The sequence below is a fragment of the Petaurus breviceps genome, unplaced genomic scaffold (genome assembly GCF_028583685.1).
Source record: "Petaurus breviceps papuanus isolate PSGF00001 unplaced genomic scaffold, PetGlider_PUasm1.0 208, whole genome shotgun sequence".
Classification (NCBI taxonomy): Eukaryota; Metazoa; Chordata; class Mammalia; order Diprotodontia; family Petauridae; genus Petaurus; species Petaurus breviceps.
In genome coordinates this window covers 5,572,836-5,588,218 of record NW_027185852.1, presented here as the reverse complement: position 1 = coordinate 5,588,218, position 15,383 = coordinate 5,572,836, and the positions used below count along the sequence as shown (strand labels likewise).

The 15,383-nt window shown below is 38.7% G+C and overlaps 1 protein-coding gene across 4 annotated transcripts in view; it reads left to right on the top strand.

Moving 5' to 3' along the window:
* Positions 1-15,383, top strand: part of LOC138165242 (leucine-rich repeat-containing protein 7) — a 601,375-nt gene that overhangs the window by 512,025 nt on the left and 73,967 nt on the right. For 3 of the 4 annotated variants that reach the window (XM_069093366.1, XM_069093367.1, XM_069093368.1), the window contains one exon: positions 9,335-9,454. In XM_069093366.1, coding sequence (XP_068949467.1) covers positions 9,335-9,454 — 120 coding nt within the window. Of the gene's footprint in view, positions 1-3,330; positions 3,481-9,334; positions 9,455-15,383 lie in introns of all 4 variants that reach the window. The other variant, XM_069093369.1, reaches the window with a different exon arrangement.

Here is a 15,383-nt window from a genome sequence, read left to right as displayed (position 1 = left end):
TATTGTTGCCCCTGACTTAACAGTTAGAACTTCCAATGAATAATAAGAATGATGTTCTCAAGAATCAGCAGAGATCAGATGAATGGAAATGGGGATGGGAATGGAAAAGAGATGGAGAAGTAGGCAGTCTGACCCATTTAGCAAAGAACTGATTAAAGATACATTTTCCATTTATCTAGTATAACCCTTTTTGTAAGTGAACATGAATCTCACACTAACTCTCTGTATTATATTCCATAAGTCTGATTTTCTTAAAAGTAACTAGTGTGGGGCAGCCAGGTAGCACAGCGAGTAAGAGCAGTGGCTCCAGAGGCAGGATAACCTGGGATGGACTCCAGGCTCAGACACTTAGCACCACCCAGAAACACCTGGCCGTGTAACCTTGAGCAAGTTACTTAACCCCAATTGCTTAGGGGTGGCCAGGTGGCTCAGCGAGTAAGAGCACCAGCCCCAGAGTTGGGATGACCTGGATAGAATCCGGGCTCAGACATTTAGCACCCACCCAGAAATAACTGGCCATGTAACCTTGAGCAAGTTACTTAACCCCAATTGCTTTAAAAAAAAAAAAAGTAACTAGTGTAGAAATGGTTTTCAGCAGCTTCTCCTTTAGTTCTAAGAGATTAAAATGCCTCAGGTGATATGAAGACATCCCAAGTCCTGGCAGCTGGGAACAGTTGTCCTCTCCCTCTTACTCCTCCATCTAAACAAACTACGCCACTAGCCATTGAACAGGCATGCGACCAAGCCTACCTACCATGTTCCTAAAGATGTTCGAATAATTCCAAGAAATGAAGCTCAGGCTCTTCTGTGAAGTCCATTCTGAGGCATCCATACTCCTTGGAATTTCCTCTATGTCAAGGTCACAGCAAAAACATAGTGGGCTTCCCTGGAAATTCACCCAGGTCTCTAGAATGAACCCTGATGACCACATTCCAGGGTTCTTTGTCTGATTTGCAAGAAAAAGAACTTCTGGAATTTGGGTTCTCCAGGGAACTGAACAGCTTCCCTGGTGGGGGAGAATCAATGTTTTCCCTGGAAGGAGAGCTACAGAAATAATACCCCAACCACAAACCCAATCCTTGCTTTCCCTCCTGTTTATCCATAGGATGGAGAGTCAACATCTTTTGACATTTAGCTGTTCCTTCAAATCCCCTGTCTTCCCCCACCCCTAGCCATACAGCAATTGTTAAGGACAGAAGTAGAAACACTTTTTATAAAAAATGTTCCTTCTTGAACAAGGAATTAGGGTAACTAAAGAAATCCTTCATGCTCAGCTACATTGTTTTGTATCCCTGTGACTACCCTGTCTTATTGATTTCAATTTTGAAGTGATGATATTGAAAATGACTCGGTAGGGGTGGCTAGGTGGCACTGTGAATAGAGCACCAGCCCTGGAGTCAGGAGGACCTGAGTTCAAATCCAGCCTCAGACACTTAACACTTACTAGCTGTGTGACCTTGGACAAGTCACAACCCCAATTGCCCTACCTCCCCCCTCCAAGAATAAAAACCCAAACCAAAAAAAATTCTGGGTAGAAGAAATTATATGAAATAAACTATTTTCATACAAGATGCCCCAAAAGTCTTACTGCAGATTTAGACTCAGTAGCTTTTAAGACTCCTCTTATATTAGTGTATTATAACTAGAATACATTTTCATTTTGGAGTTCAGGATTGTTAAGGATTATTACTTTAAAATTGACACTTTTCAGAATTTCACCATCAGAATTAGTATCTCAAGTTCCAAATCATATGTATATAGTTCTGAACATTTTATTAAGAAAAATGAATGGAAAGACTGAACATAGTTTATTTCTGTGACTCCAAGTAAGAAAATGGTTTAAAATGGCCACATCTATAGAGGGAGTAGTAGTGTCCCTGAAGTTCAGGGCAGCGAGTGCAAGATTTGGCATAAGGATGGAATTTCAATTGGGGCTTTACTGCTCACTCCCTTTGTGGCCTCAGACAAGCCACTGGTCACCTTAAGGGCTTCAGCCCTCAGGAGCAGAGGACTCTTCTAATGCAACATTGATCTTTGATCCCAAATGCCCTCAAAAGTGTATCCTTATTAAACAAGGCTTGGTGCTATTGCCTGAGAGAGTCCGTAAAATGACAGGATTTTAAAAGGAATATTCCAGTGCCCGAAATAACTTTAGATTTACTCCTTGAGAGTCCTTGCTTCACCCACCATTTCTGATTTCCAGAACATGTGCATAAGTATTTTGCTGTAGCATATTAATTTGTGGGAAAATAACTTTTACAACTCAATGCGTCAGAGTCCCCCTACTAAAAAATAGAGTTCAGTTCATCAACTTCCATGTTAGTTCATATATTTTATGGAAATAAAAAAATGGGAAGATGTGCTCCAATGGGAAGAGAATTGCTCTAGGAATCAGACAATATGATCTCTTGTGCCACATCTGACATTAACTCTTTCTGTGACCACTAATAAATAATTTGGTCCTTATGGGTCTCAGTTTCCCCAAATATCTAATTAGGGGATTGAGCTAAGTAATGTCCTAGTCCCCAGATGATAAAGAGTGCTTTGGAAGTTCTACTTAACTTGGCCCTTTTCTTGGCTTGATTTAGCCCCTGGTAAAAGAAGACGGAAAGGACAAAGAAAGGCTGTGTTTCTACCTATGAATTCTACTATTTTAATTTAATCAAAAATTCTGTTAGACAAGTGGCAGATTCGGTCCATTTAAGACTTTTTTTAATACCATTTGTTCCCATTGGTTTTTCACCTTTCTTTGTATCCCCCACTTCAGCACTGTGCCTGCCCCGTAGGATAATCAAGGCTTGTGACTTGTTGGGTCTCTAGACACCGGCATAATTACAATCGTTCATTTAAGCCCATCCAATTTTCTCAGTTTAAATCGTAATTACAAACTGGGGTTTTTAAGATATTTGTATGGTAGTTTCATTGCCGAGAAATCTCTAGAATTATTGCTAAGTGAGAAAACTGGAATTTCCCTGCGGTAAGAATTTCTTAAGTTACCATGTTGTGCCAAAGATGAACAAGAGTAGGGAAGAATGGCTACCACCACAATTTTCAAAAGATAATTTTAGGTCCTAGACAGTGATCAGCCAGTGTATGGCAGAATGGTTCGTGTTTGCTTTCTGTCTTTGCCATAGTTTTAGATGGTTTCCATCCTGTGTATAACTAACACTGTTACTTGTAAGCTTCCGTCTAATCCAGTGCATGTCTTGAGAAACAGCTTCCTGTTGGCCAGCCGAAAACTTATACTTTAAGAATTTAGACACGTTCATGTAATAATGTGCTGCTGAGAATGTGTCCACTCCCTGTCACGTGATTATTTCCTCTACTCAGAATGCTGCTTACAAACACGCCACAGTTAACCTTGGCATGCTGCACTCTGGAGGGTTTTCGGCCGTGCATGCAGGGAGAAGCATGACTTTAAACTTGCAGACTAAGTCTCAGTTTGAGAACCAAACACAGCAACAGCTACCTCTCCAGCATGTAAGTATGGACCGGCCTTGATGGGCCAGTGTCTCCAAAGCTAGTTAATGTTGTTTGTTCCCTCATGTTCTCAACTTGTAATGACTCCTTGTGTTTCTTTGGTGCTCTTCCACTGTCCAAAAAGCATCGGGGCCAAAACACCTGATGGGAGCAGGCCCTGCCCTTGAACCAGCTGGCTGTCAGTTCCCAGCTGACAACCTTGCTTTTTGGATTGAACAGCTCATGTGGCTTTGTGTGTTGCTTTGAGGTCCCTTTATTTTATTTTTGGGATAGAGTTTTAGCTTTTGTTGATGATCATTCTGGGAATAGAGCTGGAATTAAAAATGTGTTTTCAGTTAATTAGATTGACAGGAATAGTATAGTAACCTTGGAAATTATATTCCCAGTGTGACATCGTTGCTTGGTGACAAAGGCATTGCTCAGGAAACCTAAGTTCTAATTCTAGCATTGCCCTTACCAGCAATGTGACCTCGGCCATATTAGTTCATCTCTCAGAGCCTCAATTTCCTCATCCATTAAGTGAGGGGACTGGACCACATGATCCCTTCCAACTGTCTCGGAGGTGGGACTTAGGGACAAAATTTGCAGAGAAGCAGATTTGACCCAATGTTGAGAAAAACTTCTTGATAATTAAAACTTCCCAAATGTAGAAGAAGTTGTCCTTTGGGGGTTGAATTCCTCCTAATTTGAAGTCTTCAGGTGGAAACTAAAAGCTCAGTCACCAAGAACATTTTGGAGGAAATGCTACTTCAGGCACAGCATAGGTTCAGTGGCCATCCAAGTCCTTTCCAGAGTGAGATCTTGGGGGTCTTTGAAAATTCTCTGGTTTTGCAGCCCTTCAGAATAGGTCCATAGTACATCCTCTCTGCTGTAGAAGGTAAAGAATGTGTGTGAACTATTGTAAGACATGCTGGACCACAGCCCATCAGTGTCTCTTATTTTCTTCATTATTTTTGTTAGATGTTCCAGATAGTGACTTTAATTGTCCATTGTGCTGCAGGGGGTCCGAAAGGATTAAGTCAGCATGAATTACTCTACACCTTAAAGATGTTCTATGTCAGAAGTAATGCATATCTAGGATATTTCAGGTACCTGATAGTATACAGTATTCAGGTACCTGATAACATATGAAAGGTCTATTCAGGTACCCGATAGCATACAGTCATGGCCCCCAAGAAGTATCTTCAAAATTTGCATTAATTTAAAACCCAGGAATCATTAAAATATTAAGAGACTGGCTCAGACTGTCATAGAGTCAACCCTTCAGGATCTGCTTTAGTAGAAGTAGATCTATATGTTGAAAAGAGGGGGGGGGGGGGGGGTTCCCTAAGGATGCGGAAGGATGTATGGAGAGAGAAATAGTTACACTTTTTATAATCCCCACAAAATCCACTGTTGAGGCCATAATCTCTGACTTATTCAAACAAATTCATCTTCCTAGTTGGTTCACTTCAGAAACATTAGCCTTACTGTGCATTCTATGAGTGTCCATGATCTAACTGCCCCGAGTTGGGAATAGAAAGACTCTCAGGACAGGGTCGCAACTTTCTGTGATGAAAGAACAAACAGGAGACTTCAGTCCACACCTGGAAATCAGAAGACCTTTGAACTGTTTTGCCAGAACATCTCCATACCTGAATCAAATGCTATCAATCTCTATTTCATTGAATTTGCAAATAACACATCTAATAGAGTTCATGAAGCTTCCTAATGTATGTTAATCACAAATGCAAAGTAATTTAACCACTGCAAAAATATTCCTAAACAAAGCTAACATGAAATTATTCAAAGAAGATCTTAAATCTTCATTTGACATAAGTTTTGCCAAGTTTCTTCAAAAATATATATTTAACTATAAAGCTAAATTAGTTAATTACCTTATAAAAAGCTATTTCTGAATTAGAATCAATTTTGCTCCCTTGCTATATTTATACAGTACACATGAGACCGAAAAGGAAAACTGTCATTCATATTTGGTTACATATCCTACATGTGTCAAAATTATTCGCTGACTTTTTATTAGGTAACAATGGTTCCAACTTCTACATAATAAAGCTACTGTACAGCATAAATTATTTATATTTTTAAATGTAATTGGATCCATGCAAATGATATCTTTTGAAAAGATTTCAGCAAGGGTCACATTTGGTGTGGGTTTAGCTACGTCATAATGCTGTGGATCACAAATATTTTGGAAATTCATAGCTGTACTCTGTATAGATTTTGCTCCATTTATTACTGATTACCTGTCTTTCATGAAGAAGTCTAGAAAACAGCATTTAGCATATACATCTGATTAAATCCTCACATTCAAATCTAAAGCCAAATGGAAAGGTTGATGCCAGTGAGGGAGCTAGTAGAAGGTGCTTTTCTCATTTCTGATGAAATGCTAACTTTGACCAGACTGGAGAATAGGTGAGAAACTCAAATTGGAGTTTTGTGATGATTTAGACAAAAGCTAGACACAAAGTTGTCTCTGCATTGGCCATGAAAAAATTATTAAATTAAAAAATAGTGTGAGATTTCAGATCTGGATGTTTACATGAGTCAGTCAGCTATCCTCAAGAACTTTGGACTATATTGCCTGCACCCATTCCAAATTAGAGTCCAGCCTTCATTGAAAGAACTCCCATGAACCCTGTACTCCAAAAGAATGCTTTCTTATCAAATTGTTCATAGTTCAGAATATTTCCCCAAATTAAATTAGGCTTCTCTAAATTATTTTGAAATGAGTGCTTCCCCTCACCCATACCTAGAATTCAAGGGTTTGGTTCTGATAGACCATGTCTTTGTTCATATTTCATTGATTTTCTTCAGTTGAGAAAATAAACCTCATTTCATTTTAGGCACGCAGACAAATGTTGAGTCCAGAGTGTTACAATATAATCGCATACACTATCTCTGCCTGGCCCAAATAGCCATGCACAAAGGCAGCTCAGGCTTCTCAAACTCATTGGGTCTATTTAGCTCTTATGCATTTGGAAATGCTCCTTGTGGCTTACTAGGTGGGCCACTTTCATTTGGATCCAATTCAACAAACCTGGGTCAAATATTTGCCTTTCAAAAACAGACCATCCCATTTTGGCAGATAAGCCTCGGGTTGTTAATTCTCCCTTCACAGAAGAACATTTTCTATTTTATTGGGGTTTGGTTTGGCTTTTCTTGAAAATCTACAATGAATGTTACCAAAAAAAAAAATGTAGCCATCTTCTTGGTACTGATGAAAGAGGTTTCTTTCAGAGAACTCCTTTAATTTTGGTATTCAGCAAAAGTATTTTTAAAATGTAACTGGGAAGACCTGAGTCTAAATCCAGCCTCAGACGCTTGACACTTACTAGCTGTGTGAAGCTGGGCAAGTCAGTTAACCCCATTGCCTAAAAAAAAAGTGCCTAACTACTTTTCTCACTCAGTCCTAGAAACAGAGAAGAATGTGCATTAAATCTGTCATTCTAGTAGGGGCGAAAAGAGACCTGAACAACTGATAAATTAGCAAGAGGCCTGGATTATCATGAGTTTTGAAGTTCGCTCATTAATCTTTTTCACTTTTAAGGGATTATTACATTATGTGATAAGTGCCTCACCCACCAATAGAAGCCATGTCAATGCAGCTAAACAAAGAAACCAGGAACATAATTAGCTCAGTACTTATAAGGAGAGCTGAAACCCACCAAAATGGGAGGATCAGAAAGGAGAGGTGCTTTATTGAATTATTCAGACAATTTTGTAAAATTCTGCATTTTGTTGCCTAGACAAAAGAAGATGTGCTGCCCGGGTTTGACAGACAGAGACCAAAACAAAAAGAATATGCCAAAAGTTGAAGGGCAAAGTTTTGACCCGCAGTGACTAAATTTAATCACTTTGTCCATGGGGCAGTGAGTTCCCAAAGTCTTCCTGCTGCTTTAAAGTTCCACAGTGAGGCATTTGGGACACTTTGCATTTTAGCTGCTTGGTTCTCATTTTCCTCTGAGTAACTACATCGGGTATACCTAGGGGAATTGTGTGGCCATATACAATTGCATATGTGAAAAGCTCTCGGTCCAGAGGAAGTGAAGACTAGAATTATAAATGAAGGGAAGCAGCGATGAGCATTGGAGAAAAGGCTAGGTATTATTCTTGAGGGGAAAAGGTAATTAAGAGAATTCAAATATATGGGATTTTTTTTTCAAACAAACTAAACATAAATATTGGCTTACCTTCCTTTCTTTTATTCCTTCACTTCCTTTTTATTAAAAGTAGTTGTGGATTTTTTTAAATACCATTTAGGTGGTCTTAATTAAAGGAGTGTGTGCTTAGGATATATTTATATGGAATATGGGATAAGCATAAGTGGAAAAATCTAGAGTCTTTTTCATTCACCATTAAGACCCTGCCTATAATGCTTCATTAATGTTCATAAATATTCATTTCATTGATATAATAAATGCACAAAATATATTTGAGGCAAAATGCGTGTAAATAGGATGTTACTTATTCGTGCATAGAAATTACTCAGAATGAGAACAAAAAAAAAAGAACCATTCACATTTCAAATGTACATTAGTATAATTAGCAATTAATCAATTATAATCCTTTTAGAAGAACATTAGGCCAAGGAGTGGCATACTAGATAGACAGCTGCCCTTGGACTCAGGTAGACCTGGGCTCAGGCTACTCAACTTCTTGGTAACCCAGGCAACACTTTAAGAGTATAAATTGCACAAATGTTACTGATCTGTGTTGCTAGAAGGAGCTTACTAACTGGAAGTTCTCTACACAGGTTAGGTGGGAGGGAGGTAGAGGGCAAAAGAGAGAGACAGAGAGAGAATCAGTCCAATTTTCCATTTTTTAGGACTGGAGAGAATTCAGTATATCTAATAGTACAAGAGAGAAGGGGGGAAATTTTCTTTCCAAGGCACTCTTTTATGAATGTCTCTCAGATTTGAGCACAGATTCCATAATTATTCTTCCATATAGCTGCCAAATCCATTCCTTCTGGACATGGCTTTTAGAAACACATACAGAACTGCAGAGAGGAAAGAGGGGTGGCAGGGCTGAGATCATCGCTGTGCTCGCTGAAGACTCACTAGGTATCAACAATAGGAACAAAGGATCAGACTCGAACGACATAATTATGAACATTCTGAATTTTAACAAAAGAAATGTAACATGATTTCTATAAATCAGTTAAGTAACTTTGTGTCCAGTCAGTTTGTATGACCTGTTTTGCCTGTTTTACACTATGGAGTGTGACATTTTTCTTACATTCTTGAAAATGATTCTAATCTCCTGTTTGAAGCAATGGACAATGTCCCAAGATGCTACATCTTGCTCATTATTACTACTGGCACCATCTCAATATGGTGCAAACTAGGAGCCTAGCATCCTATGGCCTTGGTGCTGGCACAGCCTTCCACCGTTTGTCATAGGTTAGCCGCTCGGAGTTCATGGATCATGGTAAGATATTTGATATATCACATGAAAGTCTTGCTTTCTACTGTTAGCAGTAAGGTAATGCTAAAAAGACAAACTAAGCTTTAAATATGTTTTTTAAATTCTATACTTTTTATTATTTTTACTGTAATTTTTTTTATTTTATCTACTATGAATAATCTAGGATAATTTTTCCAAATATGTTCAGGAACCAACACAAATTGGTGGTTTTCAATGAAATGTGTATTCAGCACTGCCACCAAAAGGCAGTCATTTTGCATCCCTTAACCAGTAAATAGAATATAATAATATTTCAAATTCAGGTTAAATATTGTTCTGCAATTAAACAAAAATTAATTTTGCCATAATAATTAGGCACTCATTTCAAAAAAGTATTTAAACTTCTTTTACATCAATTAAGATTGCCATACCGTTTTTACAATAGACCCCGTCCCAGCAAAGCAACATTCTAGACAATGGACAAGAAGATGTATCTCCCAGTGGCCAGTGGAACCCCTATCCACTTGGGAGGCGGGATGTACCTCCGGACACAATTACTAAAAAGGTAATCTATTCAAATTGATAACAGAGTCCCCGGACCTTTGTGCCATTCATTGTAATGTCTGGTCTGTAGTTTGTGGCTTGATATCACTTCTGCCTTTGCAAAAAATATTTGCTAAATGTTACCCAATGAAAGGAAGCACAGTAGAGTGGAATCCTTTTTTTAAATATCAAAAGCCATTGATGCCAAATTTTCTGTATTAATAATGAGTTTTCTTTAGTAACACTTCTCACCTTCACTGTACTACTCAACTTGTAAATTTAACTCCATAAACCACCAAACCTAGGTACATTCCTAGAGGCTTAACAGTATAGATGCCTGACTGTCCTGAATCAGACACCAACTGTTCGGGTCCACTTGGACTGTGGTGCCAACCCAATCATTTGTCTGAAACGCCCACTTCCAAAGAGAGAGGGTAACGCTGATTAGAGCCAGGCACTCGGGCATCCACCTAGCTCCATAGTTGTGACTTTGCACCACAGATACCGTTAGTGGAACTTGGGTGAGCTTTTGAGTGAGAGGGTACGATCAGCACACAGGCTACTTCATGGTGGCTCCATCAGACACTTAGAAGTTATTTTATAAGCTTCCCACCCCACACTCACTTGCCAGGAGAAAATTCACTTAAGATAGCCAAATTTGCCATAGCAAGTATAAAATTCATTATATTCCACAGTAACATCTGCTGACTGTATTATAAGGGTGGAGTGTGGTACCTCGAGTCAGGAGGCCTGATTGACAGTGTTAGCTCCAACCCTCTCTGGCTGCATATCTACAGGAAAAGACTCCTTGTTCTTTAGTTTATCTGTAAGACAGGCATGAATATACTGTCATCACCCTCTCAAGAGGGTTATAGTGAGGACAGTTCTTTGTGAGCATTAAAGTGGACAGCAATGGGAGTTAGGAGCAATAGTCCTCATCATTGCCCTGGCCCTCACAGTTAACGATTTTGTTAATATAAAAATGAGGATAATCAACTTCATAGACCTATGGTACAGTTGTATAGATAAGAAAGGGTCGGGCTCCTTGGGCAATTCACTATACTCTCCTCTTGAAATTTGCCAAATAACCCATGATTTTAATCTCCTCCTATCATCTTATCATCCTTTCAAAAAGATAATGGTAAGACTGGTCCTGCTTTGTGGGATGTATGTTCAGTTTTTATTAAATGTGATAATGAACAATATTTGTCACAAATAGAAGTATAAATATTATTATATTTTAGGCATTATTATAAAAGAGATCAACCTATTCCACCTGGGAGACACTGATGGATCCAGTGTTTTTTCCATTGGACAATGCTGCCTCACCTTAATATTTTTAAAGAATTAATTTCTTAAATGCATTTGAGATCTATTTGTATTCATTTTTTCCTACTGTAAAATTTTTATTTTTTTCCCAAAGCAGTAGAGGGAGACTTCACAGTGTTTGGTGTATTGAGAATGAAAACACCACAGAAAGATGGTGTCTCCTCTGTTTCTTAATTGTTTATTTGCAACTGACGTTCAGATATGTCAGGTCTGATAGTCTAAATAGACTCACTTTCAACTCTTTTATCTTTTGTCGTTTAAATGTGTTCATTCTTCCACTGGCCTTTTTTCTAAGTGTTACTATCAAATGTGAACAGCAATGCCGAAGGTGTAACTAGAGAGGGATGAGAACTCTTTCTGAGACCAATGTCACCATCACAGTGTGTTTTATAATATTAATAGTTCACCCCAAAAGTTGACTTCTCAGCTGAAATCCTAACGATATCTTGTATTTAATATACTTATATCTCAATTCATTTTATTTATATTATTGCTTTATTTTAAAAAATCTAAACTGAATATGGTTTGTTCAGTTGGTTGTTCTCGGAAATGGGAAAACTGGGGCCCAGATTGCTCATCCCAAAGCATCATTAAAAATGGAGCCAAGACTAGGCTCCTTTCAGGTTGATCTGAGTCAGTCTTCCCAGCCTCATTGTATAAAGTTGTTTTGTTTTTTTTTCTAAATAACTGAGAGTAGTGATACTGTGAGGTTAAGAATGGTTAGCAAGCTCTCTCCTGCTGCTTTCCAAATGTCTTCCTCCTCTCCATCTGCTTCATCCCTGTGCATCCTGAATTCCTATCCTGTCCTGCCCTCTCCTCCTATGAGCCACATTCCATTGTTAACACGCCATTCTTCTAGGTGACCTTTCCTTTCTCACACCTGCATCTTCTTCTAGGTGTGGAAACCTGGATTTCCAAAGAGCACACTGCACCTCTAGCCAACCCTCTCCACTTAGGAGGGCATCTTCTGGCTTACCCTCTGGCACACTGAGTTGGGGAAAAACAGTGAAATACAGATTAAGAGGACCCAAATTCAGATCCTACCTCTGATGCTTGCTCTCTGTGTAATCTTGGAAAAGTCACTTCTTTGAGCCTCATTTTGCTTCTCTGTAAAATAACGGTTGAACTAGATGACCTTGTTGAGCTGCCATCCATCTGAAGATCCATGATCCTTTGCTAGATAATCCATCATGTGCCATGTCTGTGCATGGATATATCCTAGAGCTCTGTCCTTCTCTCTCTGTAAGCTTGGCAGTCATTATCACCTTTATGGGAGCTAGGGTGTGCCACACTGCCCGGAGTCCTGTGCCCAGAGTCAGGAAGACAGGAATTCAAACCCATCCTCAGACACTTACTAGCTGTAGGACCTGGGCAAGACATGTGACCTCTGCCTACCTCAGTTTCCTCATCTGTAAAGTGAGAATTACAATAACACCTCTCTTGCAAGGTTGTTATAAGGATCAAATGAGACAATATTTCTAAAGTGATTGGCAGAGCCTGGTACATATTAGGTACTATAAAATGCATGTTCCCTTTCCTTCTCCATGTCTGTGCAGGTGACACCCAGATCTAAGTCCTCTTATGTCTCCCGAGCTCCATGCCTACATGACCAGCCACCTAAGGGACATCTTCACCTGGATTTCCCATAGGTTTCTCAAACTCACCATGTACAAAACAGAATACATGGTCTTTGCCTCAAAATCAAACCTCTTTGTAATGTCCTCGTTTCCGTTAAGGGTACGACTATCCTTCTAGTCAGCCAGCTTCACAAGTTTAGAGTCATCCTCACTTCCTTCTTCCTCATTCCCATATCTGATTGTTTGCCAAGCCTTACTGATTCTACCAGTATGACTCCTCTTGCACCCATTCCCTTTTTCCCTAATGCTGTAACTAGCAGCCTACTGAATTTTAGGCCTTCATCAGCTTTTCCTGGACAATATTAGGCAAGAATCTAATTGGTCTTCTTGTCTTCAGCATCCACATAGCTGCCAAAGCACAGTTTGGATATTTCTAAAGTCATAACACGACCCTGCTCAAGAAGTTTCTGTGACTCTCTGTTATCTCAAGGATAAAATAGAAGATCCCTCTGTTGGTCACTGTCCGGCTCCAACTTCTCTTTCTGGACAATTTTCTATTATCCCTTCTCACATACTCTACATTCCTGCCCAAGAGATCCACTTGCTGTTCTGCTTACAAGACATTTCACCTCCTGCCTCTCTGTTCTCTCTCTTTACTCTTGCCTCTTGGAATACCTAGCTCCCTTCAATACCTAGCTCATGTTACCTCCTACATGAAACCCTCCCTGATCTACCAAGCTTTGGTTGCAATTATTTTATATTCATTACCTCTGTAACTTGCATTTGCTTGTCTGAATATATGCCAGAAGTTCTTTGGGCACAGGCATCATTTCTTATTTGTCTTTGTCTCTCCATGACCTAGCACACTGCTTGAATCTACTAGGCGCTACGTAAATGTTTGTTCAGGAGAACTGAATGATTTAAGCCTCAAGAGTCCACAGTGCATGCCTTCTTACTTAAGCAAGTGAGTAAGTTCTTTCTGGATTACTTTGGGCCTCTGTAATTTCAGTCTTAAGTTTAGAATCCAATTACTTTCTCTGCTTTACACCAATCCTCAAATCCATTGCAAGATCCCTTAGCAGCAATTTCTAGCTGTGAAAACCTATGTAACTGGCTCTGGGAATGATTCTGTCCTGGATTTGTTTGTCAGATTATTAAAGTATGGTCCAGGGATCATTGATTCAGTTGAGTGTTTATGCAGTGTTGTGGAGGAATGAGTAACACTAACCCTATCATGGAGTTGCCGTCTCTCTTTTTAAGGCTACATCATGCATCTAGAATCTGTAGTTACATGATTGGCACCTTTTAAAATAATTCTCAGACATGTTTTTTTTATATGTACAGAGACCATACTCTTTAAAGTACCCCATTTCTACAATATCATATTAAGTGCAGACTGCATATAGATGTTTTGAAGTTAATACAATTTATTTGCTGAACATTTATCAATAGTCTGATATGTGCTGTGGAAGGTGCTATAACTACAAGAAAAGAAAATGAAATGGTCCCTGCCCTCAAGGACTTTACAATCTACAAATAATTAAGTGGAAATGAAAAAGAGTAGCATCAAAGAGACAAGAGATGTTTTAAAATATCTAATCTATTCATTTTATTGGATAAAGTTTAGTAGAATTAACAAATTTTTACATTGTTGAGTGTAAACTCAAATAGTACATTATATGTCTCACTGTCCCCAAGCCCCAGTCCATGCCATGAAAACAATCCAGCTGTCTACTCCAGTAATCTTACTATCTGCCAATAGCCCACGCCACAGTTTTCTACCTATTGTTCTAGAAATGGTAAGCAAATCAATTCTACCATTGTTTGTGGAAAGGATCTGTCCCTTGGATGCCTTATAAATAAACTTGCCATCCCTGCCATTCCCCCAGAAAATCCCTTCCCTGGACACCATTCACTTGTATGTGTTATCTCCCTGTATTAGAATATAAGCACCGTGAGGACAGGGACTGTCACACTTTTGTGTTTCTATCCGCAATGCCCTGTCACGTAGATAGATAGATAGATAGATAGATAGATAGATAGATAGATAGATAGATAGATAGATAGATACATACATACATACATACATACATACATACATACATACATAGATACATACATACATAGATAGATACATAGATAGATACATAGATAGATAGATAGATAGATATTATTTTTCAAAGTCTATAAGAATATTTTAATAAGATCAATAGTTTTTAAAGTTAGAAAATAGAACTCAGGATCATGTTACTGTTGTTTTTTATATGATGCCAAAGGTTGATAGTCTATATAACTATAACACTCAAACTACATGTCATGAATAATATCTTTAAAAAGAGAGTAAGTGCTGGGCATGACACCAAATAACATCATAAGTAATTAAGAGATAAGAAATTGCTAATTAACTAGATGGTAGTTTTATTTACAAATCTATGGTCTGAAGTCTGACCTTCAGCTTGTTTGAGAAAAATTAGAGCAAAAATATGAACACCCAAATTAGAAGAAAGGATGAAATAAGAAAAAGAGATGGAACACATTTAAAACTACTCCAGTATCGCCTATTTAAGCAAGCTTATTGCTCCTCCTCTCCCCACCAAGAGATGGGAAATAGATGAAGGAATAAATAATGACATTATCATCATTTCTTAAAGAAGTTTAACCAATGTAAATTCACCAGAAAGGAGACCAGAAAAAGCCCAGAGGCTGCATCAGCCAGCAAACACTTGTTTTTCCTGCCAAGGCAAGGGCTACTCACTTGTAAAATCTGATTAATAAAGTTGGTTGAAGATTATGAGCATTAGCCCCTCATGAACTATCACATGGTATAAGGGGAGATGAGTTTGTATAAAGTGTGGTGTGGAATCCATTTAAGCCAGATCTTTCTAAGGATGAACTCTTATCCAACTCTTGCGCCCAAAACCCCATTTGGGGTTTCTTGGCAAAGATACTGGAATGGTTTGCTTTTCCCTCTCCAGATCATTTTACAGATGAGGAAACTAAGGCAAACTGGGTTTAGTTTAGGGTCACATGGCCAGTAAGTGTCTG